General features: G+C 48.3%; 1 protein-coding gene across 1 annotated transcript in view; it reads left to right on the top strand.

Annotated features, from left to right (window-relative positions):
* The first annotated feature begins 2,493 nt into the window (after nt 1-2,493).
* The window catches only part of CRTC1 (CREB regulated transcription coactivator 1), a 46,945-nt gene continuing 27,263 nt past the window's right edge, over nt 2,494-22,175 (top strand). The window contains exon 1 of the mRNA XM_081177841.1: nt 2,494-2,683. Within this exon, the coding sequence (XP_081033967.1) occupies nt 2,555-2,683 (129 nt within the window). The 5' untranslated portion in view covers nt 2,494-2,554. The remainder of the gene's footprint in view (nt 2,684-22,175) is intronic.

The raw sequence follows: 22,175 nt of genomic DNA, 5'->3' as shown, positions 1-22,175 counted from the left end.
GGAAATTGCAGCACTTAACAACAGTGTGTCAAAAGGAACATAAATTGCAGGCGTAAGGTACTTCTCATGTAGCTTTGTGACTGCCTCAATCCTGCTTTCCTGGGTAACTCCCTGGATTTGGGGAATGGGACGGGAGGATAAGATCTAAGTCAGTTTAGGTTGGCCAGGAGGGGTGTGCTTGTTCTCTCTCACACAGCATGCCTGCGCCCGTGGAGAGCGGCCTCATTTGTGGGTCTACAACCACTTCGCCTCCTTTCGAACTGCAACCTCCATGCTGCAAGAACTCGCTGGTATTTGTTTTCAATAAAAATGAGTTTTGATACTGCTCTGTGAAAAGTACCTGGGGTGTTTTCTGCCAGAGTTTCGTTCTTGGTGGTGGTGGTGTCCAGCAGTGCTCTCCTTAAGTTCTCAGTGCAGAAGGGCTACAAAAGTGTGGTTCTGTCAAATTTGCGGCACTGAAATTCTGTCTTGTGGTTCTGTCAAATTTGCGGCACTGAAAATGCCTGCCTTGCCTCCTCCGTGCCATTTGGGCTGAGGGCTGACTCCGAGTGCAAAACAAAACTGCATATGGTCCCGTCCCCCCCATTGTGGAGACTGGCCAAAACATGACAAAACACGAAGAGATGGAAGGTTTCTAGAAATAAAAACATGGGGTTGTCTCCAAAATTAGTCATGCTCGGAGTTTACACATTTAAAAGAGAATTGGCTAACTGAAGCCCATGGATCTGACCCACTTACCAATGTTCCATTAACTTGGGACTAGAGTCCGTCTTAGCATTGAATATAGCCCACTGTCTCTACTTTGGAGTCGGATGCAAGGTGCGCTTTGCATCGATGAAGGCAACTGCTTCAAATACGCAGAAAGGTTGACTTGCAGAACTCTCCGCCACTGCATGTCGCCATGGTCTTTTCTGATGAGATGGCTCTCAAAGAGGATTATGGGAAATTCATGGTGGTACCAGAGACCGATATCTGAAACATCTATTTCTGCAACCTCCATATCCAGAGAGACTTCATAGAATTTATCTGTATTTTGATAATTTTATATGTTTCTAATTGCTTTTTTATTTTTAAAATGACTATTTTGCACCATGTTACGTAAACAATTTAAGGGATGCTGGGCTGCATCCAGAGCTAGCCCTGCTCACAGATTAATGGACAGGACTAATTTAGGTCCATTCATTTCAATGGGTCTGTGAGCAGAAATGAGTTGGTTTCAATCAATATATTTATTGATTGAATCAACTGAATCAATATATTGTTATACTGAAGCTGAGGCTCCAATACTTTGGCCACCTCATGAGAAGATAAGACTCTCTGGAAAAAACCCTTGATGTTGGGTAAGATGGAGGGCACAAGGAGAAGGGGATGACAGAGGACGAGGTGGATGGACAGTGTTATAGAAGCGACCAAAATGAATTTGATGAAACTCTGGGAGGCTGTGGAAAACAGGAATGCCTGGCATCCTCTGGTCCAGGGGGTCCCGAAGAGTCGGACACGACTAAACGACTAAACAACAACTTATATTGTTTAATAAAATGTTCAGAGGCAGCCTGTCACTGAACATCAGAATAAGCAGCCTCCCCTCTGCTGTGGCTTTTCATTTTAGTGCCATCATTTGGGGGTAGACTGCTCCTGTCTGTGGAGGCTCCATTATTTCTCATAACTTAATATGGCAGGTATGGAGCAACAAGAGCGGGGGGTGTATAGGAGGCTTAAACTAATCAGGAAATTGAGAGAGGGGGAGGTTTAATTATTGGGGGGCGAGGGGAGCCGGCCTACCAAGCAAGGAGGGCCAGAGAAAGGAGATAAAGCACTGCGCATGCGCCTGAGATAGAGCGGGGGGGCCCCACAAAAACAGCTTTCTGCGCCTGCGGCGAAAAGCAGCGGAAGGATGTGTATGATAAGAGATGAGAAAGCGCGGCGCATGCGCCATGTCGCCTCGTTTCATTTCCCCTCCGCTGCCGAGTTTGCGCGCTGTGGCTCCGCTCGTCTCTCGCGAGCCAATCCCCTCCTCGCTTCCCACCTATTCTGCCCATTTCCAAGCTTGCGCGTGCGCAAAACCAACACCTCCCTCTCGCTACCTCGCCACCCACCTTTTGGTCCGCGCATGCGCGCCGCGCCTACTCCAGTCCATCCCTCTCCCTCCCTCCCTTTCTTTCTATTTTGCGCGTGCGCGTTGTTGCATCCTGAGTTCTTTTCTCTCTCCGACCAGCCCCCTTCTCGCTCGCGCGTGCGCACTCCGTCCGAGCCTCCGCTCCGCAAGCCGTCCTCCTCCTCCCCCCTCCTCCCTCTAGTCTGCCCGTTCCTACGCCTGCGCAGTCGCGCGCCTGTGGGCGGAGCGTGCGCAGTCGGCCTCGCCGCCTCTCCTGCCAGCCCTCTCTGTCTTTCGCGCCTGCGCAGTCGCCCAGATTTTGCTTGTTTGGTTGGCGGCGCGGCGGCCGGGTGGGGGAGGAGGGAGAGAGGGCGCGCGCGGGTGCGCAGGCGCACTGGCGCCCGGAGCGGGAGGGGGCGGCGGCGGCGACGGCGGCGGGAGGGATGCGGACGGGGGAAGATGGCGGCCTCGTCGAACAACCCGCGGAAATTCAGCGAGAAGATCGCGCTGCACAACCAGAAGCAGGCCGAGGAGACGGCGGCCTTCGAGGAGGTCATGAAGGACCTCAGCCTCACGCGCGCCCACCGGGTGAGCCCGGGCTGAGGGGTGGAGGCGCTGGGCGGACGGCGCCCCCTCAGGGAAGGAGGGAAGCCCCTCACGGCCGCCTCAGGAGGGGATAGCTCCGTGAGGGGGGACGCGGGATGGAGGCGGTGGGCAGCCCCTCAGGGAAGGAAGCCCGCGCTCGCCTCAGGTCCGGGAGGGGGAAATTAAGCGCGGTGGGGGGGAGTGGGGGGGACGAGGAGGAGAAAGGAAAGAGGGAGGGATGGGATGGAGGCGCCTGGCTGACTGACTGAAGGGAGGGACGCTTCAGCATCACTTCTTACGTTTGCGTGAGAGAGGGATATTATGCGTGTGTGCATTTGGGAGGGGGGGTCTTTGAGGGGGGAGGAAGAGGAGGGAGGAGGAGGAGGAGGAAGACACCCCCCCCAAGGAGGGAAGCTCAGCATCACCCCATCTGCGTGTATGAAGGAAAAGTATACATACATACATATACACGCACACACAGGCATGCTGCCCATCTGGGTGTCTTTGAGGGGTGAAGAAGAGGAGAGAAGTGGTGGGAGGAGGAAGGCCGAGGGAGGGGGGGTGAGAAACGGGGTGGGGGGGGTTGGATGCGCTTGGCTGACATACCCCCCTTCTTAGGAAGCCCAGAATACTCTCTCCTCAAGGCATAGCTGCCTTTTTTTAAGGGAAATTCCTTTATTCCGAATAGGATTCCTCGCAAGAAAAGGGAAAAGTTGACAGCTATGCCTCAAGGATGTGTGTGAGGTGAAATGATTGGTGTGGGGAAGTCCTTGAGGGGCAAGGAAGAGGATAGAGGAAAGAGAGAAGAGGGGGGAAGAGGGAGGGATGGGGGATGTCGGCTGGCAGGCAGGCAGGCATCCCAGCTGACATCTCCTTAGGAAGGGGGCCCAGAATGGCCCCTTCCTCTGCCTCTGGTGTGATGGAGGGGGGAATGGTAGTACTGGGGTTTGGGGGGCTGAGGAGGAAGATGGAGGAAATGGTAATGCCCTAACCGGTTGACACCCCCTTAGGGAGGGAAGCCCAGAATACCCTCGAAGTGGCCCCTCTTCCTTGTTCCCCCCTTTCAGAAGGGAGAGTTGAAGGGCTGCCTTTTCAATTATATCCTTTTGGGGGGTTGCTGAGAGGCCCACACATGATCCCTATTTTCTCTATCCCTTCCCCCCTTCCTAAAAAGGTAGTTTACATTTGAGGCAAATGGGGGTGCTTTGAATTTAGGAAACTGGTTACATACCCCATTTTTCAGGATTCTAAAAGGCCACACACAAACACACCCCATTTATGGGTGTGAGGGGAAGGGTTATTGGTGGGTGTGAAGGAAAATTAGCTATTTGGGGAAACGGGGTTAAGGGGGCGACAAGATGTCTTGTCCCCCCCTTTCCTTTCTCCACTTCCTTAGAAAGAGAATTAAGTAGCCTCAGTTTTATGACAGAGGAAAATGGGGCTGTTCTGAGGGTGGGATAAATTGGGAGGAGTGACACCCTATTTTCCTTCTCCCCTCAGAAAAGATGTTAAAAGCCTGTTTGGTGGTTTGAGGTTACAATATTGACACGTGTGTGTGTGTGTGAGAGAGAGAGAGAGAGAGAGAGAGAGAATTTAGGGTGTGATATCCCCCTTCCCATCCTTCAGTAAGGGACCAAAGGACTGCTGCCCCAATTTACAGGTGTGATTAGAAGGGGGAAAGGTTGTAGCTAAATGTAGTGGGACAGCAAACAGAATCCCCTCTCCCCACTTTCTGAATTCAGAAATGTGTGCCAGGTTGAGGGGGATCAATAATCGCCCTTCCTCAAACCCATGGGTCAGGAATTGAAATGGGGATTAATACACAAAAGGGGAAGAACTGCTGTCTCCCCTCTTTCTCCCTGCTCAGAAAGGTTGTGTGTGTAGGGTTAAGGACCCCCATCTGAAAAATTAAAGAGGGGAATTAGGTGAAGGGCACCCATAGGAATGGGTTGACACCTCCCCCGAAGGAAACAAGGGGGCAGTGACCATCCTGTCACCCAATGCTTTGGAATTATTAAATGAAAGGGAGCAGAAGAGAAATAAAAACACTGGGGGAGTGAGTGGAAAGGACCCCTCCAACTACTTGCAGAGGGGGTGGTTCTTTATGTCCTCTCCTTTTTCTGTCTGTGGGGGAAGTGGGTTGGGTGACTCTAGCAAGCAGAGTGGGGCAGCTCCACTTGCCCCCTTGCACCCCAGTAGAAAGTCTGGGACACAATACACCACCAGTTCAGTGGAACTCTTAAACGGGGGGATAGGGAAGATAAACATTAAAAAGATAGTGTAGAGGTAAGTGGGATCTGATGGGAGAGAGACCTGAATAACTTTCCCTTCTCTGAAGGTTTGAGGAATTAATATATTGTGGGGGAATATTGAGAGCAGGTTAATTACCCCCCCCCCAAATACGCGAAGTAGACCGTTATTGGTGCATCCCTTCCTTTTTGACAGGTAAGGGAAGGTCTGCTCATTTCTACTCCCTTATGAGGAATGTGGGAAAGTTGTGAAGATGCTCTCCTTCCCTGATGTATAGGGGGGGCATTAATAACCCCCCTCCCAGTTTATGAATTGGGGATGAAAACAAACCAATGCTGCATATATGGGGTTAACTAAATTCTCCCGTTATTATGCTGTGAGTGGGAGTGGATAATTTACTCCCTTCTTGTTATCTGTACAGTATAATGAAAATTCTTAAGGGAGATTAAGGAGCCCTTTCCATTTATTTTCATGTGGGGAGGTCACCATGGGGGATTATTTTGGGGAGTGGGAACTGCTAATGAGCTCTCCAGTTCATGTCTGTGTTGAGGATTTAATGACCCATTTTCTATTATCATTATTTATTCTGCTATCCTGTATTTCTTAATCACCTTCTAAAATATTGGCTCAATGTGATTTACACATAAGATAATTAAAAACAGTGAAAAATACAAAAGCAACAAATGAATCAATTCTCCCTATAAGGGTGTGGGAGAGAATTGTGAGGGAGGGGTTCTGAATTATTCTCCCAGTGCTTGTGTATTTTGTTATGGGGATATGAATAATTTTTCTTGCATTTAAATTTATAGCCCACCCTTCCACCCAAAGAAACCTAAGGGGTGTTTTTATTTGAAGGGGATTGTGGAATAAAAGGGTGTGCGGATTTCTAATTTAACATGGAGAATTGTGAGAGTGGGGAGTTTATGTAACCCCCTCCTCATTATATTTGAATATCAGGTGTTGATAAAGTTCCCTTGTATGCATGTGAAGGAAAGGAGAAAAGCTTAATAATGTGTGTGTAAATTGTTCCGAGGGGGGTGGCTAACCTGTAGCCCTCCAGATGCTATTGTCCGATGACTCCCATCAGCCACAAACGATGGAATCTGGAGGGCCACGAGTTAACCACACCTCCGGTAAATGAAAGGTTTGTTTCTAAATCCATGAGTATGTCTTTGTGCATGTGTTCAGAATAGGGGAAATCATTAATAATATTTACTAATTTGAGAACTTGCAGCTGTCCAGTAAAGCCAATGTGAACCTTTTTTTTTAATGCTCAGTTGCAATGAAGAGATAACATATGACTCCTGTTAGCATAGATGCTGTTTGTTGGTGGGGGTGAGTCTGCTGCAGTTAATATTGTGTATGGTTGAGGAGTTATGGTGGGAGTGCTTTGCGGACTCGGTGCCTTCTCTGATACGTGTGCTTGTGCTATGACCGGTTATCGTAATGCCCATGAGTGCACATGGATTGTGATCAAGTTGCTGCCTCTATCCAAGAGTAGGAGGGCACAAGCATTATAATAATAATAATAATAATAATAATAATAATAATAATAATAATAATAATAATAATAATAATAATAATTTATTATTTGTACCCCGCCCATCTGGCTAGGTTTCCCCAGCCACTCTGGGCGGCTTCCAACAAAGATGAAAAATACACTAAAATGTCACATATTAAAAACTTCCCTGAACATTACATTTCTTCTTCAATAATGCCACTTTATTTGACCCGGTGGGGGGGGGGCTGGATTTGAGCAGCACATCCTCATGCCTTTCTCTGTGTGTAGAGCAGTTGAAGGCCGATACGGGCTCCTCATCACAGCACTTCAGCATTGCTAATAATGCGGTGCGCACAATTCTTTAATGCACTAAGTTGTCTGGTTTAGTGTGGGCTTTCTTTGCTGTGGAATTTGAATTTAGTTTGTGTGGTGTGGCTGTTATCAATAAGTAACAACAGTAATGATGCACCTACAACCTGGCACCTTACAATTCATTTTATAATGTTCTCTCTTAGTAATATGGCATTGTTGGCATTTTCTTACAAACGGTGGAAAGTTAATAGCTACCTCTGGGGTTAGGAGAGTCAGTTGTACTAGAGTGTGTTAGCCACTGTGCTCTTGTAAAGCCGATGGCACTGTTAACACACAAACACATCATGGCAAGAGAGCAGTAGAGAGCTCACCGCCTGGAGCTCCTTTCGCCAACTTGCCTTCCTCCAGATGTGTTAGATTTCTTTGTCCGTCTACCCTGACCACTTCCCGCCAGTGCTAGAAATTAGCCAGGTGCCAGGCACATTTTGCGACTGGTGCAGGTCCAGTTTTGGCCAAGTGAAGATCTCTGGATGCCAGGTTGGTGACTGGGCAAAGCAAAATATCACTTAGAGAAGGATCTGAAAGATTTTCCTTGAAGCTTGAATTTGTTTTATTCTGGATTGTTTGATTTGATGTTTTCATGTGTTGTAAGCTGCTTTGAGATTTGTTTTTTTAAAATATAAAGTGCTATAGAAATGAATAATAATACTACCAATAATAATCACCATTGGGGGGGAAATGTTGCCAAGACATACCGTTGTGGTGACTGCAACCTGTTAGATTATATCTCTGCCTCCCACACTGGCTGCCGTGAATCAAACACCATCTAGAGGACCACAGGTTCCCCCATCCCTGACAATACCCTAGTTGGCATAGGGATCATCATCAGTTGATTATGCATATGGTCTGTTTCTTGATGGAATGCAAGGCTTGCTTTTCAGTATCTAATGCGTAGGCACCCCCTGTATTAGTCAGGGTCACCCCGAAACAGACTGACACCGCAGCAGGGTTGGGTGCAGTCTCAAATCTTTCCAGTTAAGGGTAGAAAAAGGGGCTCCTAAGAACAGGAGACTAGCCTGCTGGGTCAGACTGGTGGCCCAACTAGTCCAGTATTCTGTTCTCACAGTGGCCAACCAAATGCCTCAGTGGGAAGGCCACAAACAAGCCCCCCCCCATGGTTTTCAGCAATTAGGATTCCTCAGAGCCTCCAACTGTAGAGGCACAGCATAGCCATCATAGCATGAATTTGTCTCTTGGATTCCCCCGGCCCCACATATCAAGCATACAATCGTTGGCCTGTATTTGGGTCAAGTGGGCAGCCAGGCTTTTGTTCTGCTTGGGCTACTGGTGATCATTACATCTTTCTTTAAAAAATTGGGGCCAATCCAGATTAAGGCACTGGGGATGAGATGACTGAGTTTGGGAGATAACATTTTGGGGCAGGAGGAGAAACAGTGAGGGTAGCAATGAAGCTCAATCTTCACTGCTGATTGAGTGTGTGGGGGTGTCCCTTGGGAATATGTGTTAGTCGGCTGATGCAGCGTAATACCCATTTAACATATTCTCTCTAAATTCATTTTCATCTGGGCAGGATCGGCAGTCTACGCACGCTCCCTTTAACGCTGCTGTCTCTGTCACAGGTGCTGCCTTGTAAAGCTTTGTGGAAATGTCATGTCGTCTCAGAGGGTCTGGGTTCAAGGGGCTTTTGCTACGTTGGGCCAAGAGTCGGCAGAGTAGCCTTTGACTGGTCGGGGACTGCAGCACCCATCAGCTGTGCAGCTGTGGATGATGGGAGTTGTAGTTCAAATCACCCAAAGGGTGTGAACTTGATGCAGACAAGTTAAGAGCTGGTGGCTCTTTCTGAATTTCTCACTGCCCTCACACTGGGGCAGACTATTGCAGAAAAGCAGGTGTGATAGATATAAGAGATTTTAAAAGGAGCTGTGGTGTGATGTTCTGTTGCAGGGGGTGAGTGTTTATTGGGTGATGTTTTCACAGTGGGCTGACAGTATAGTGGTGCGTGTTCCGTTTCAGTGTGCCAGTACATGGAAAGAATATCTTTTATGCTTCCTTGAGCCTGTAGTATTCTCTCTCCCTTGCATCTACAAATGTGGTACCAAAAGAGACCCGGTCAAATTCTTTTGCATTTGCAGAACCAGTGTGTGACAGGGGTCTCTTCTGCCTAGCAATCTGTTCTCATTCCTCCCACCTGCACATTGAGTCAAGAGGTGGGGGTTGTGGTGGCAAATACCCCATGGATAATGTCCCTGCTGCACCTTAATTGGTGCCAAGGGCTCTAAAGCACACCTCTTCCAGCTATGCCTAGTCTCTTGCGGTTTGGGCAAAAACACGTAACTACAAATTATAGTGTGATTATGGAGGTTGTGCCTCCGGCCTGGTCTTCTACTGAGGCACTATCTGTCATAGGTGGTTTAAAAAACGAAATCACCCCTCTTTCATCTACCATTCCCTTACGTGTGCAAGGAATCGCAGGTGCTTTTGTGTGTGTGTGTGTGAGAGAGAGAGAGAGAGAGAGAGGGACAGGGAGAGCGCGCAAAATGAAATTATAATAGGCCAGGAACAATTGAGCATAGTGTTGATTCTGTCAAAAAGAAGTTTCCTCTTTTGACTTCCTGGTGTTGGGATAGTGTCAATATTTGCTTTTCAGAGGTTCGGAGATAAGCCTAGATAAGGAACAAAGATTACATTTTACTTTTTTCTATATTTTTTTGTCAATGGCTCTTTGGCTGAAATTGTGGATGGACCTGGGTGGTATCAGGTGTTTGGTGACTGAAGTGGCCTAACCCTTCTGTTGACTTTGGATCTGTTGTTATTCTGATAGCAGAACTTTTTGAAGAGTCAGCTCCATCATTGAATTCCACGCTGCACCCCCCCCCAAATGTGCCCCAGGGGTTCAGTCATCTCGATCAGCTGTTAGTTTTGCCAGAGACACACTCTGAGGAGGGGTAGGAACATAGAGGGCCAAGCCCCCCTCCAAATTTGTCACATGGTGGACTTCCTCTGCACCTGAACTAGGGAAGCTTTTAATCACTGATGTTTTAATGTATTTTTAATCTTTTGTTGGAAGCTGCCCAGTGACTGGGGAAACCCAGCCAGATGGGCGGGGTATAACTAATAATACAACAACAACAACAACAACAACAACAACAACAACATGCTTCTGGATGCCAGCAGCTGGGAAGCGCAGGAGGGGGGAGAGTTGCTTTTGTGCTCAGATCCTCCTTGTGGGTTTCCCAGAAAAGTCGCCTGGTTGGCCCCTGTCAGAAGAGGAGGCTGGACTAGGTGGGCAGTGGGGTCTGATCCTACAGGCTCTTCTTATGTTTGGCAGTTGAAGGGAGCCCGGTGGGCTTGAAGGGGAGAGGCTGCCACTCAGTGGAGTCTCTGCTTTGCACAACTTCCCTGCTTTGATCTTTAGCATCTTCAGGTAGGACTGGGAAAAGACTCCCTGCCTGGAACCCTGGAGATGTGCTGCTGCCAGTCAGTGGAGACAGCAGTGAGTGGGATGGATGACTCTGTATCAGGCAGCTTCCTGTCAGTGTTAAGAATTTCCCAGGTGCCAGGAGAAATGAACTAGATCATAAAAATAACAACAATAAAAATGATTCTCCTTGCCAAAAAAAGAGAAGGTGCCTAGACATTCCATTGTGGCGACTGCAACCTAGGCTTAAGGTGCCTATTAGCATACATAGCTGCATTTTTAACACTTCTGTCTATGTTCTTCTGGGACAGTAGTTTCCCATTGCAGACCCCTTATTTACAGATATTCTGCCCAGGCTGCTTATATTTTCCAGTTAGCTTTTCACTCTGGAGGCTGGTTTCTTTGTTTTGATACCTGTGGAAACATCATGGATGAAGTATGTCGCTTGCTTTCCCTTCAAAGTAGCCTTTCCCAATGTGTGTGTCTACACACACACACACACACACACACACACACACACAAATAAGATAAAATAAATGCCAGGAACATCTGGAGGGCATCTGGTCGGGGACGGTTCATCTAGGCAAAATAGTCTTTGTCACTGATGACTGCTTATGTTCTGTTCCTGTTTGAGATGTCTGCAGGCAGAGCAGATGGCTAGTGGGAGAAGCTTTGCTGTGCTGCTAGCTTTGCCCTTAATTTAAAGAAAAATAATAACAATCATTTAAAAGGGAGCAACCACGTACGCTTTAGCACTCTGGGAATATTTTAATGGTATCAAATAACGATGGTCAGCGGAGAACGACCAATCAGTGTGCTAATAATAAAAAAGCAATAACAATGGTGATTAGCAAGTCAAAATCTCCTGCTCTGGAGAGTAGGATTCAAACCAATGTCTTCAAGGTACAAGAAAGGAGATCCCGACTAAATATCAGGAAAACTTTCTGACAGTAAGAGGTGTTAGACAGTGGAACAGTCTCCCCTGTTCTCCTTCGTTAGAGGTTTTTAAGCAGAGGTTGGATGGCCCTCTGTCACGGATGCTTTAGTTGAGATTCCTGCATTGCAGCGCATTGGACTAGAGCAGTGTTTCCCAAACTTTTTTGGGCAACGGCACACCTGTTTACTGAAAAAAAATCTCGCGGCACACCACCATTAAAGCCCCGCCCCGTGACGTCAGCGCGCAGCGTCACGCCGGGAGGGACGCACGAAAGTGAAAGTTTTTTCCCTCCCCCCTCAGTCCCTCGCTCGGAATTCAGCTCGTTTGGGGCATCGCTCCGGCTGCTCCCTCTCCCGCCGCGCAGGAGCGATGCCTCTCTCTGGCTCTCCCTCTGCGCAGGCTGAGGGAGGGAGGGAGGTGCGCGTGTGACCCGTCTCTGCTGGGAGACCAAACCCAGCGAGGCAGAGTCGCGCGGAGGCACCCAGGCAGCGCTGCCGGCTGCGAGGAGGAGCGCCAGGCAGCAGCAGGAGGCGCGGCCTCTCCTCGCCGCCGCCGCCGCCCCGCCTCTCGCCGCCCGACTCGCCCGCCTCCCTCCAGGCATCTCACGGCACACGAGGCAACGTCTCACGGCACACTCGTGTGCCGCGGAACACCGGTTGGGAAACACTGGACTAGAGGACCCTCGGGGTCTCTTCCAACTGTAATTCTATGGAAAGGAGTGCTGTGCCATTATATGTGAGGTTCAGTTTTCAAAAATTGGACTGGGGGCAGGCAAAAATCTGCCTCCCCCCCCCCCCGCCCTGCCTCCTGGAAGAAGTGATAACTTTTTCATCGCTAAACTATGGAATTTGTTCTTGCAACGGGCACCAAGAAGAGGATTAGACATGTTCATGGAGGACAAGGCTATCAATAGCTATTAACCACAATGGCTGAGACTTGCAAGTGGGGAGAGCATGGCTGCTGAGCTCGTCTACCTTGAGGGCTTCCTATTTGGGCACCAGGATTCTGGGCTAAATGGGCCCCCTATGGCTTGATTCATTTTGTAACATGATGGCACCATTGATGACAAAGGAAGCCCCATTCCGAGCAAGAAGAGATTACACACCTTTTGTCTAGGCATCTGAGGTGCACTCCTTGCCAGGGGTGTGGTGCCTTTTTTTGGTAAACTTTCTCCTATCCAAGTAACTTGCATAGAGTAATTTGCATTGGAAGATTTTCCTGAAGCCCTTGCTTGTTTTTTACTTGTCTTTAGCAAAGGAAAGCTACGGCCTTCAAAACCGCCAAGCTTCCCTCATAGCGTCTTTGAAGTGGGCACTGTCTGTCCATTGTTACTCATGAAGTTAGAAAAAGGTAGAAATTCTATGAGGAAATTAAAGCCCTGGAAAATCCTCTGTTTTGGAAAGGTTATTGCTCCCTACCTTGCTGTACTCTAACCCTGGCTGTGTCCAATTGATACAGAACTACCTCTGGTTGGAAGGTTTGGGGTTAGGCATCCCCTTTCCAACAACACTTTGGAGGTCCCGAGCCTCAAGGAGGTTAGATTGGTTTCAACTAGGGCCAGGGCCTTTTCAGAACTGGCCTCGACTTGGTGGAACACTCTGTCACAAGAGACTAGGGCCTTTGGGAATTTGACATCTTTCTGTAGGGCCTGCAAGACGGAGCTGTTCCGCTGGGCCTTCGGCTTAGATTCACTCTGACCCTTGGCTTTTTTGCTGGCCCATGTAGGACCAGCATGGATAGCTGGCTCGGGTAAATATCTGATGTTCCCTCCCTTTATGGTCTTGATTTATGGGCTACTACTAAAATGAGGCTGCATTTTAAGCTGTATTTTAAGCTGTATTTTAGTTAACTATTTGTTGTTGTTGTTGTTTCAATTACGTTTTATTGTAATTTATATTTGATGTTAGCCGCCCTGAGCCCGGCCCTGGCTAGAGAGGGCGGGGTATAAATTAAAAAATACTATATTATAATTATTATTATGTTCTGCCATAGCTCTTATCGACTCTTGCCTGACAAGATTGGGAGGGCTGGCAGCAATTGTCTCAGCAGTGCAGGGGGAGGGTTTCTATTTTCTTTAACAGCTACAGCCTTGTGAACAGTTCTGTACACTTTTGCCAAGAGGGTGCAAAAAATATCAGAGAGAAAGGGGAGGTGTCTTCCATGTAGGGCAGTGGGGAGTGCACAAAGCACTGAACACACAACAGATTTCAACTCAGCACTAATTCCAGGGCACTTCATAGAATCGTAGAATTGGGAGGGACCCAAAGACTCATCTAGTCCAACCCCCCTGCAATCCAGGAATCACAATTAGAGAATCCCTGACCTGACAGGTGGCCATCCAACTTCTGCTTTAAAACCTTCAGTGAAGGAGAATTCACCACCTTCCCAGGTAGTCAGTTCTGTTGTTGAAGAGCTCTTGCTGTCAGAAAGTTCTTCCCAGTGTTGAGTCGGAATCTCCTTGTCATTTGAATCCATTGCCTCGAGTTCTCCCCTCTTGGAGCAGCAGAAAACAGTCTGGCTCCATCTTCTGTGTAGCAGCCTTTCAGGCATCTGAAGATGGCTCTCATGGACATGATCTTATTTCTGTACAACATCCTTTGCTAACTTGGTGCCGTGCAGGTGTCTTCGGCTCCTGGATCTCCTCACCCCCTGCCAAAGGTCTCCAGAACACCAGCTTGGCAAAGGCATTGCCATGCAATAGTGTTTTTCAGGAGAACCTGTAGTTCAGTTGTAGGAACAACGCCTTTGCATACAGGTGGCTCCAGCTTCAATTGTTCCTTAGCAGTTCCAGTGAAATGATCTCTCAGGTAAATGATGATGAAGGAAGTCCTCTCCTCCCCTTGTGTCGCTGGCTAACAGTCAGAGTAGACAATACTGGCCTAGGTGGATGTAGTCTGTCATGGTATAAAGTAACTTCTTTTGTTGTTATCTCAGAATTTAAGATGCTGGTTTATGGGAGTTGAGAGAGGGAGATTTGACTTAAAGCACTGTGGGCTTTTAAACCTTGAGACTGAGGGCTGATTGTGACCTTCCAAGCCTCTATCTGGTCCTTTCTAACACTCAGTGTTAGAAACTCAGATAATATAAGCCAGACACCAAATGGCTCCTTAACCCAGGGTTATAGTCACCAAAACGGAATACCTGGTTGCCATTTTGGGGCCAGACTGCTCAAAAGTCATATTTTTCAATACAACTTTTTGGTTCCTGAAATTCATTCTGATTGTGCAGGTAAAATATAACAGGTGTGTGGAAACATTTCATACCCAAGGATCTCCAGGCATGCACCTCCAGATGGTGGAGACATCAGGTGCCATCATAGCATCCACTTGGTTGCATGTGGCCAATAGCCAGTTGCAAAATGTGCATGGCAGATTTCCATAATGAGCCCTGCTGCATATCTGGAACATTTGTACCTGGTTGGGATGTGCCCCTGAACACATCTCTTGCTTCTCCGGATGGAGAACAGAGAGGGTGTGTGTAGAACCTAGCCTACTGTACAAGCATAACTTTTACATCCATTGCTCCGTCCCCCCTTGGCCTATGGCCCTGCTCGCCACTGCTTTGTCCCCCCCGGAAGGAAATGCGGTACTCGGGCTGACTTAAAACCCACCAAGTGAGTTTGTTGCATCTTATGCTTCTCTCGATCTCGGCATTTCACCGGCTCCCAGTAACGTATAACAACTGTATCGGAGCTGGGTGTCCCCCTAATGTCCTCGGGAAGTGATAGGGAAGCAACTGTTGGCTGGCTCCTGGGACGGCTGGAGGTTGATGTATGCAGGCTCCCCATCCTCTGCTCCAGAGGGATTTGACTGATAGTGTGTGGGGGCCGCCAGGCTCGGGAATCTGTGCACAGACTGTGCCTTTCAGGTGGGTAGGGTGTGATGCGTCCCTCACCTCTGGCTGCTGGCAGCTGCAAGCCAAAAAGGGCATGATTCTGCCACGTTTTTGAGTGTCCCAGGGAAGGCAGTCCCACACCTGGAGAGACACCCCTCCTGCTGTGTACGGTGCAGCACCCGCAGGACCAAGCTTTCATGATGGTGTTCATGGAGAGATGAATGGCAATCGTTGATGCACAGCACCACCAGCCATTTTGCTGCTACTTCTCCCCCCTCCCTGCCCCCCCACCCTCCTGTTTTGTTTGGTTGTATATGAAATTAGACGGAGTTGGTGCTTTATTTTCCTCTGCTCTTCTGCGCCTCCCTTTTTAAATTTTTATTTATTTATTTTGTTTTGGAACCAGCACCTTGGCTATCCCTTTGCTTCTGCAGAGGCGAAATGCCCCCCTCCCACATTATTAGCAATTGTGTGCCACCCTCTCTCTTGTCTAAATTCCTCCCCTTCCTCCCCACCACAATATTTGTGAGCGTTCACCGTCATGTTCGCTCTCTCACATTCTTCCTTGGTTGCAGCAGAGGCTGTGAGCCGCTGCTTTTCTACAGCTTGTTGGCTGTGCTGTGCCCCCGCTTGGATGTCAAACCGTTTTTTTATTTTCTTGTGATCAACCCCCCCCCCCATCCAAATCGCACACATGGATAAACACCTACGATTGTTTGGTATATAGCCTTGTGTTGGCGGCCCATGATACCTCCTCCTTATTCCTTTTTTTTTTTTTTTAATCTGAGCTTGCAGAGCTCTTATTCTCTTAGATCCTCCTCCCTTGGAAACAATTTCAGCGTGAAGAGCGAATAAGCCTCTGATTGAGGGGGCGGAGGGGAGGCGCCTTTCGCAGTTAGCAGGGAGTATTCTGACATTTCTGCTGTAATGCTGAGAGTGGGAGGCAGATGGTTGATGAAGGGGACCACGCAACAGCGCCACCAGAGAAGCCTGAAAGGATGTGCTTCTGTGATGCGCATCTCTTAAGTGGGAGAGGGTGGTGGGGAGTCCATCTTGCCAGTCTGGGGTGGTGGAAGATTCTGCTTAAATTGGGGAAGGGGGAGATCTTACCAGGAGGGTGAAATGGTTGTTCCTTTAGAGCAGAGGTTCACAAACTTATTTGGCCCACCACCCCTTTCAGAAAACAATTACTCAGCCCCACCCCCGAAAGCTGCCTTCTTTAAGCGAACAAACAGAAAGATGCAGTGAGAAATTTGCATTCTTTGATGCATCTGTGTTTCTACCTATGCCCTACAGCATAGTAAAGAAAGACTTTGTTGTAAATAAGACACCTTGAAATTGTAAAAGTATTTATTTAAATCAACCCTAGTAGCATTCACGTTGCACACAGAAAATTGAGATAACAAAGGATAATATTAAAATAAAAATCACTAACACTTCCTGGGACTGGGTGGAGCCGAAAAAGGTTCACCCAAGCCCAGAAAGAATCCTTTCCTCCAGCATCACCTCCACATCCTGGGGAGGCATTGTCGCCGTCCCACAACGGCGCCCGACCTGGCAATAAGCATAACACAACAGATGAAACATATACAAATGGTTTCTCAAAAGTTTCTTCTCTTCTTCTTTATGCTTTCACCGCCTCCTTATTTCTATTCAACCCCCCCCCCCCAATTGCACCTGAGGCGACTACCACCCCCCTGGATCATTCCAGCCCTCCCCTCGGGGGTGATATCGCCCACATTGAGAAACACTGCTTTCGAGAGTGTCTCTTCCCCCCCCACTTCCCCACAATGAACAAAGGAAGCTGCCTTATACCACCTGGCTCACTGCTGTATGCACTGACTGGCAGCAATTAGCTCTCCAGGGTTCCAGGCAGGATTCTCTCCCTGCCCTACCTGAATATGCTGCCAGGAGCTGAACCTGGGACCTCGTGCTCTGTCCGTGATGCCAGTTGCCCCGGCTTGATCAGCACCTGCTACCTGCTGTGCCTCTACTTCAGCTCTTTTGTTAATGGCAGAGTAAAGGGAGCGTTGACATTTGCTGTTTGATACATCACTTAATACGGCAAGCTAATACAGCACTTTGCATACAGCGCTTCATGCATACTTGGTTTTCTGAGCTAGTGTGTGCCCTTCCCCAGAAAGAAAGAAAGTGCCCACCCTTTTATTCCAGTTGTCAGTTGTTCCGATTTTTGCACTCATGGCTGCAATCTGCCCCGAGTCTTCACCACGAAGGGCAGGTGAGGGATCTAATAAATAATAACAGTTTGTTTCTCTCCTAGCTAACCATGATGGTAAACCAAGGTTTGTTCTTGGCCTACCATTGTGGTTTGCTAGCAGAGCAACAAACCGCAATTGTGGCTTTTTTGTGTGCAACGGCAAGCCAGCCACTGGTTTGCTGCCTCCCCTGCATGTGAACGGAAAGAGCCACTAGCAAACTTCTGAACAGTATCCACCAGCACGCCATGTGTTCTTGCTAAACCATCATTAATTTTAACAATAGTTTTATTATCTGCAAACTGGGAGTAGGTGTCTCTGTTTTCTTCCTCCTCTCCCTTGTTCTTTTTCCTTATTCTCTCACCCCTCACATCTTTTCACTTCTCTTTAAAAATTGTAAACGATAAAATGGTGGTAGTGTTTTTACTTGTGTGACAGAGCTTAGTTAAGCAATCAGGCTCGAGGGGCTGCGTGCGACCCTCCAGAATTCTCTGTCTGGTCCTTAAGGCTCTCTTCAGACCACACCTCCTCTCCCTAAGCCACAGGCTTCACAGGCCTTTTGCCTAGCCTGCAACGCATCCTGGATTTGTGATATTCCCTCTTGCTTGCCTGTATCGAGAGAGGTGCACAAGTGACTTACCTGCGTGGCTGGAATGTAGCCTGTTAGGCAGAGCTGCGTCTTGAGCTGCTTCCCAATTTTTGCCTCTGGTCCCACCCATCATTGCCCCACTGCCCTGGAAAGTTTCTCAGAATGGTGTGGCCGCCTGGGCTGGAAAAGATTCCCCACCCTAATCTAAAGCTCTGTTTAGCATTCAAAAAAGTACATGTGAAAAGGATCTAGGGGTCTTGGTGGACCACCAGCTTAACATGAGTCAACAGGGTGATGCAGCAGCAAAAAAAGTGAATGCTATTCTAGGCTGCATCAACAGAAGTATAGCGTCCTGATCAAGGGAAGAAATAGTGTCGCTCTGTTCTGCCTTGGTCAGACCACACCTGAAATACTGTGTTCAGTTCTGGACACCACAATTTAAGAAGGATGTATGCAGAGGAGGGTGACTGAGATGATAAAGGGTCTGGAAACCAATGGCTGAGGGAGCTGGGTATGTTGAGCCTAGAGACGAGGAGACTGAGAGGAGATATGATAGTCATATTCAAATATCTAAAGGGCTGTTACATGGGAGATGGAGCCAGATTGTTTTCTCCTGCTCTGGAAGGTAGGACCTGAACCAATGAATTCAGGTTACAAGAAAGGAGATTCTGACTAAACATCAGGAAGAACTTTCTGATAGTGAGATGTGTTTGAGTGGAACACACTCCCTGAGTGTTTCCCTGGATGGTCCTGGCAAAGAGACGTCCCAGGCAGTGAGTATCTTCCCTAAGCCTGATGAATCTCCTCTTGATACCAAAACCAAGAATGGCTGTTGCAGGCTGGCACCAATAAGCCACAACACCCAGACAGGAAGTGATAGACTGGTAAAGTGGATTGGGGTGAAGGTCTTCCAGAAGCCAGGCACCTTTTTCTATCTCCAGTAGTTACTGGCGAGTTGCTTTGCTGTGAGGAAATCTGGGGTGGGAAGGAGGAGGAGAAGGAGGAGCCAATTGCTAGTAAGGATTTGTTAGCAAAGGTTTTCTCCTTTGTTTTCTTTCTGTGATACGCTGATAGCTTTAATTTTGCTCGCAAGCCCACCCTGGGAAATGAAGAACTGAAAGGCGTTGTTTTAAAACACGCTAAGATGAGTAGGCTCTAGGGGTGTTGTATCCAGCGTTAGTCTTCTTCAGAGTAGATCCTTTGGAATTAATTGGCACGATTAACCGAGCCCCATTAATTTCAGTAGGCCTACTCAGAGTACAACTTAGCGGTTCCCTTGTGATTGGAACGTCACGGCTTGTAAGCAGTCGGGGTGAGAGGAAGAGCTGATTCCACTCAGAAATAGCATGCCTCATCGTCCTCACCAGCCTTGTCAGACTGGGCAGAGCCTCCCTGCTCCAGTGCTGCCTGTCCCACCCACCCAGTTTTTGCGCTGCCTCTTCAGGTGTGAGCCACGTGCAAACCTCCTCTATTCTCATGGGTTGCGCCGTCAGCCGTGTCAAACATTCAGGGCTTTGTGTGTGATGGAGGAGAGCGCTATCAACAATGGCTGTGCTCTGTCTCCACCGTCAGAGATATTAATGCTTCTGAATGCCTGCTGCTGGAAGCCCCAGGAGAAGAAAGTCTTGCCGTTGTGCTCAGGTCCTACTTGTGGGTTTCCCATAATTGGCATCTGGTCAGCCACTGTGGGAACACGATGCTGGACTCGACGGGCCACTGGCCTGATCCAGCAGATACTCTACCTTCTTAAGTTCTTATGTGAATGTGTTTCCTTCCTTCCCCTTCCTCAACAAATGTCCTTTTAATTGCAGATCTTTTCTATTACTACTACTACTACAGAAATGGCAATTAGGAGTCACTGCTAGCCTTGGGAAATGCCATTTAGGGCCTGTAGAGAACTTTTGAATCGGGTTCGTTCCTCCCGTGGCTCAGCTGGGGCTGCCACTCATTTCCATCGGCTTGCTGGCAAACAATGGTGACTGTTTCTATATGGTGCTGAGCAATTTGCAGTCCGAAGCGCAAGGACCTAACATGATGCTGATTGGCAGCTTCTCTCCAAGTTTCTAAGCGGCTTTGGGGAATGAACGTGGTCCTGTAACAGTTTTCTAGTAAGCCTTCAAAAGTTGCCAGCCTACAAACATACTTGCTTCTAGTTTGTTAGAGGGCGGTTTTTTTGTGTATTCTGAAGATGCAACCTCCCCCCCCCCCCGGGTCCTTGACACCTGATATATATATCTCTACATCACTATATCAGTGGATCCACCCCATTCTTTTTAATTGTAATTTGTTTTAAACTGATTTTAATATTGTCCTTTTAAATTGCTGCGGTTAAGAAACTACAACAACCAGTGGCATAGCGCAGTTTGCTGGTACCTGGGGCAGGTGTGCTTGCACATGCCCCTGATGGGGGCAGAGTGTGCTTGTCCAGCCCTTGCCCTCACTGCTGGGTGCAGAGAGTGAGAGCACCCTCTGCGCCCCATCCAGGGTGGGAGGGCTCGCCTGGCAGGGGCTGGGGAGGGCAGAGGAGTCTTTTCATGCTCTGTGCTCCCCAACCCCTGCCAGTGGTGGGCAGGTGCTTGAGTGCTGGACAAGGCACAGAGGGCTGTTTACTCTCTGCTCCCCAAGGTGCAATGGAGATCTTTTTTGGGGGGGTGCCTGGTTAATGCTCCCCCCCATTGTGTATCCAGGGCAACGGCCTTGCTGCCACCTCCCAAGCCACGCCACTGACAACAACAGCAACAACAAAAACAAGTAATTTCTGTGCTGGCTACAGAGAAACGGAAATCCTTGATGATCAGCTTTGAGATGAAGGCTAGAAGAGGCTAGTTTTTTAAAAAGAAAAGACTTTACCATGTGAACTGGCAGAAGTGGGGCATGCCACCCTGTCCTCCTTCCACCAACCTACTTGACTTCCATGCTGAGTGCGGAAAATCCTTCCCTCCACCAGCTCCCTCAGTCGCCTGCATGGAATCACCGATCGCCTGTGGCTACCAGGCAACTCAGCCGGGTTACAAAACATCTGTGTCATCGAAGGAAAATATTAACTGTCCCCAGAGTGGACTCTTGCCATGTGCAGCCCAGACTGTAAACTGGGTTTATGTTGATACGGTTTATGTGAAGTCTGGGAAACTCCCCCCCCCCCACCACCACTTTGGCACAGGCAGATTGAAAGCAACGCCCACCGTGTGGGTGATGGAAATGAAACTTGAGTGGAGGTGCATCTCCGCCAAGGAGGTGAGTGCGTGTAGATACAATTGTCTGTAAAGCCAGCGGAGAACAAAATGTACTTTTAACTGTATGCAAATAGGAGCCTGGCAAGACTTACCTCATTGCAGAGCCTGCAGTTAAGTTATAGGCTGCATCAACATCCGTGTGTGTGTTGTTCTAGAGCTAGATTCTGTGATGCCAAGTGAGCTGACATGCAGAGGCTTTCTTCTTCTTCAAACAGTCCAGAAATAGCAAGTAACAGGTCAACTTTCTCCTAAGTGCTGTGGCTGGCTACTTTCTCCTTGATTGAATTTCTCCTCCCCGTAAATCCTTGTAAATGGATCTGCAAGCACAATATTAAAGGGATATTTTGTCCTCTGCAGTTGGGTGGTGCTGAGCCAGGCCTTTTGAACTGGCGTGTGTATGTGTGTGTTGCTGCCTTGAAATGACTAACTCTTTCACACCACGGTGGCTAAGAACAGTGTTTTGTTGGCAACCAGGAAAGGCAGATTCATTGTTCCAGAAGCCTTATTAATTCCATTGAATCTGCCACTTTTTAATCTGCCGTCCAGGGCAGATTGCGCAGAGCAAGAAGGCCGCTGCAGCAGCTGTTGGAATATCAATACATAGCTGCTGCTGCTGCTATATATCTTTAGCATTATACATTTGCTAACGGAGAGCAGAATTAGCCTGCTGTGGTTGCTTTTATTGCAACCTCCCCCAATTTGGTGGCCCCCAGTTGTTTTGGACCACTGTCCGAAAATAAAGAGCTTTTCTCCCTCTCTCATACAATGCCAGAACTTTGAGCCAGAAAAGTTGAATATTGGAAGATTCAGGACAGGCAACAGAAAGGACTTGGCACGGCACATGTCTAAGCTATGAAGCCCACTCCCACGAGATGTGGCAACAGCCATCAATTTAGATGGCATTAAAAGGGGATTACACTCATTCATGGAGAATAAAGCTGTCAGGGTCCACTAGTCACGGTAGCTGTATGCTACCTCTGGGAACAAAGCAAGTTGCAGTCCAAAACAGTGTTAGAAACTCAGCTATATAAACTAGGCGCCAAATGGCACCTTTAACCTAGGTTACGGTCACCACAACAGAATGTGTAATTTGCCCAGGGGTTGGGCTAGATGATCCTCCGGGTCCCTTCCAGTGCTACAATGCTATGGTTCTGTGATCTTAGCTACATTGCTTGACTGTCGTT

The sequence above is a fragment of the Podarcis bocagei genome (assembly GCF_964188305.1).
Source record: "Podarcis bocagei genome assembly, chromosome: 18".
In the NCBI taxonomy this organism is placed as follows: domain Eukaryota; kingdom Metazoa; phylum Chordata; class Lepidosauria; order Squamata; family Lacertidae; genus Podarcis; species Podarcis bocagei.
The sequence above is the reverse complement of the archived record's forward strand: the minus strand, read 5'-3'. Positions and strand labels throughout refer to the sequence as shown.